General features: G+C 35.6%; 1 protein-coding gene across 1 annotated transcript; it reads left to right on the forward strand.

Moving 5' to 3' along the window:
* Positions 1-535: 535 nt before the first annotated feature.
* LOC142257645 (olfactory receptor 10AG1-like) lies at positions 536-1468 on the forward strand. Its single transcript, XM_075329780.1, has one exon. The coding sequence runs from the start codon at positions 536-538 to the stop codon at positions 1466-1468; it is 933 nt and encodes a 310-aa protein (XP_075185895.1).
* The last annotated feature ends 1434 nt before the right edge of the window (positions 1469-2902 follow it).

The following is a 2902-nucleotide window of genomic DNA, read 5'->3' on the forward strand; positions in this document are numbered from 1 at the left end:
ATTTATTGGCAGAAATATGGCATACATTAAATTGGATTTACGTGAATCTAATTCTCAAAGTTGTGGGCTTGCTAAAGTCTAAAAATCTTAGGCAATTTTCAATTAGCTTGATTTATTTAGAATTGAATCACTCAACCATATTGAGAACCTTCCCTGATTCATGTTGAGAATGTATTTGCAAAATGCAAGATCAACACAGACTAACAAAATGAGTTACCTTACAAAAAACTCATGCTGTAAATGTTATTTCATTCCTAATTATTACTGATTTACTAACTAATACTGTTTCAATGTTGTTCTAGACTGCAGTAGAAAACCAATTCAACAAATCCAAAAAAGTACTGGTAAAATGCCTGAGAATTGTTTAGATTTATTGATTTTGTTAATTTGCTATGGAAAATTCCTTAACTTTCCTGAAAGTATGGAACAGATCATATATGGAAGTCATTGATGACACATCAAAGTAACATGGGTAGATGCATCTTGTGGCACTAATATACTTTGTAACTTTTTGTTATTTTGCCATTATTTCAAAATGCAAAATGTCAACAAAACTTTATCAATGGAATTTGTTCTTTTGGGATTTTCCAGTTTTCCTAAATTTCAGACCTTTCTCTTTTGTATAGTTCTTCTGGCATATGTTATATGTATTCTAGGAAACATCACTATCTTTCTTTTAGTAAAGACCGATTCCTCTCTTCATGCTCCAATGTATTTTTTCATCAGCACATTTACAGTTTTGGAAGTAATGTTTGTTTCTGTAACAGTTCCCAAATTGTTGGCTATCCTCATTCAGGCTAAGAAGACCATCTCATTTTTTGGCTGTTTTATGCAGTTGTATGCCTTCAATGCTTTGGGAGAGACAGAGTGCTTCCTTCTTTCGTTGATGGTTTTTGATCGACATCTAGCCATTAGCTACCCATTACGTTATTCCGCTATAATGAACAGCCGATTCTGTTATGAGTTGGCGGTCTTGCCTTGGTTACTTGGTTTTACTATATCGTTATTTCCTACAGTTGAAACTTTTCTTTTGGACTTCTGCGGACCAAACAAGATCAACCATTTTTTCTGTGACCTGGCACCACTGCAAAATTTAGCATGTTCTGATGCTTTTATTAGTAATATGACTACAATTGTGGCTGCTTTTTTCTCAATAGTTATGCCATTTTTTGTTATAGTGGGGTTTTATATCAATATCATACATACCGTGTTGAAGATTGACAGCAAAGAGGGTAAATCAAAAGCTTTCTCAACGTGCTCGTCCCATCTCATCGTAGCATCTCTGTTTTATGGCTCAGCCATAATTGTATATGTGAAACCTAAAGGCAGTCACTATGACAAGTTTCTTGCCCTCACGTACACTGTGGTTACACCACTACTAAACCCATTCATTTATACTTTAAGAAATAGAGAGGTAAAAATTGCTTTTAGAAAAGTAACGAGACACTTTATAAATCAGTCTCAGTAATGATGAAACTCTGTATTATAAAGGTTCTTTATAACTTGTCTCACTTTTTAGCTAATATTTTCAAAAATATTTAATTTTTTTACTTTTGAAATCCTTTGTTAACCAAGTTATTCTGAATCCGGAGTGGTTTTTCCATTTGTTCTTGTGGCTCTCTATTTCTGACAAATGGATTCCTCTTCCTCATTTGTCAATGTAATTGTTAGGTGTGGTCCTCAGTTTTACTCTGTAGGCATGTCTAAAAAGACTAGATTTTCATACAATTTGAGAGGATCATATCTCCGGAATGGAAAGGGGCAGAAACCAAAAGAAAATAATTCCAGATTAAAGATGATAGTGGCTTTAAAAAAATGTATACAACAGCTTTCAGCTCGATCTTGAGACATGGCAACTTGATGTATGAATGCTCTGTGGGAAGATTGATCTTGTGCAAACCTAGATAGGTCCAAGATGGTCTCCTGCACCATGTTCTTAATTATATCAAGCCATCTGGTTGCTTGTCTTTTTTTTTGCCTTGTCTCTTATATTCTTCTGACCATGATTTCCTTTTCCAGTGAATGATCTTTTCATACAGTAAGAAAAAAGTAATGAGACTTCAGCTTTCCATAGGCAACGGAGTTCCAGGACTTGCAGGTGCTCGTGGTCCTCCAGACCGGCCAGGCTGGTATGTAGCTGAGAAGAAGTGAAGGGTGGACCCAGCAACACAATCCAGTATATTAAAATATTGAAAATTTATTGGGTATTAAAAATCCAACGGATCCAAAACTTGAGAGAGGACGCATAAGCGCACCTTACACGTTTCGGATAATAAATAAAAACAAGTCCTTCACTTCTTGGCTCTTTTCATACAGTGCCTTGCAAAAGTATTTGGCTTCCCTTTTTAACCTTTTCCCACCTTTTCCCTTTTTATGGTGAAGAATCAACAACAAGTGGGACACAATTGTGATGTTGAAAAAAATTTCTTGCTTATTTTAAACTTTTAAAAAAATAAATAATTGAAAAGTGGGACGTGCAATTGTATTCATCCCCTTTACTTTCAGTGCAGCAAACTCACTCCAGAAGTTCATTGAGGATCTCTGAATGATCCAATGTTGTCCAATGTTGATTGATGATGATAAATATAATCCCCTGTGTGTAATCAAGTCTCCGTATAAATGCACCTGCTCTGTGATAGTCTCAGTGTTCTGTTTAAAGAGTAGAGAGCATCATGAAGACCAAGGAACACAGCACACAGGTCTGTGATACTGTTGTGGATAAGTTTAAAGCCGGATTTAGTTACAAAAAGATTTCCAAAACATTAAACATCCCAAGGAGCATTGTGCAAGCGATCATATTTAAATGGAAAGAGTATCACACCACTGCAAATCTACCAAGACCCGGCCATCCAAACTTTCATCTCAAACAAGGAGAAAACTGATCAGAGATGCAGCCAAGAGA

This window comes from Anomaloglossus baeobatrachus, chromosome 12, assembly GCF_048569485.1.
Source record: "Anomaloglossus baeobatrachus isolate aAnoBae1 chromosome 12, aAnoBae1.hap1, whole genome shotgun sequence".
In the NCBI taxonomy this organism is placed as follows: domain Eukaryota; kingdom Metazoa; phylum Chordata; class Amphibia; order Anura; family Aromobatidae; genus Anomaloglossus; species Anomaloglossus baeobatrachus.

Excerpts from the sequence above, each read along its gene's own strand:
- LOC142257645 (XM_075329780.1), top strand. The coding sequence starts at position 536 with ATGCAAAATGTCAACAAAACTTTATCAATGGAATTTGTTCTTTTGGGA.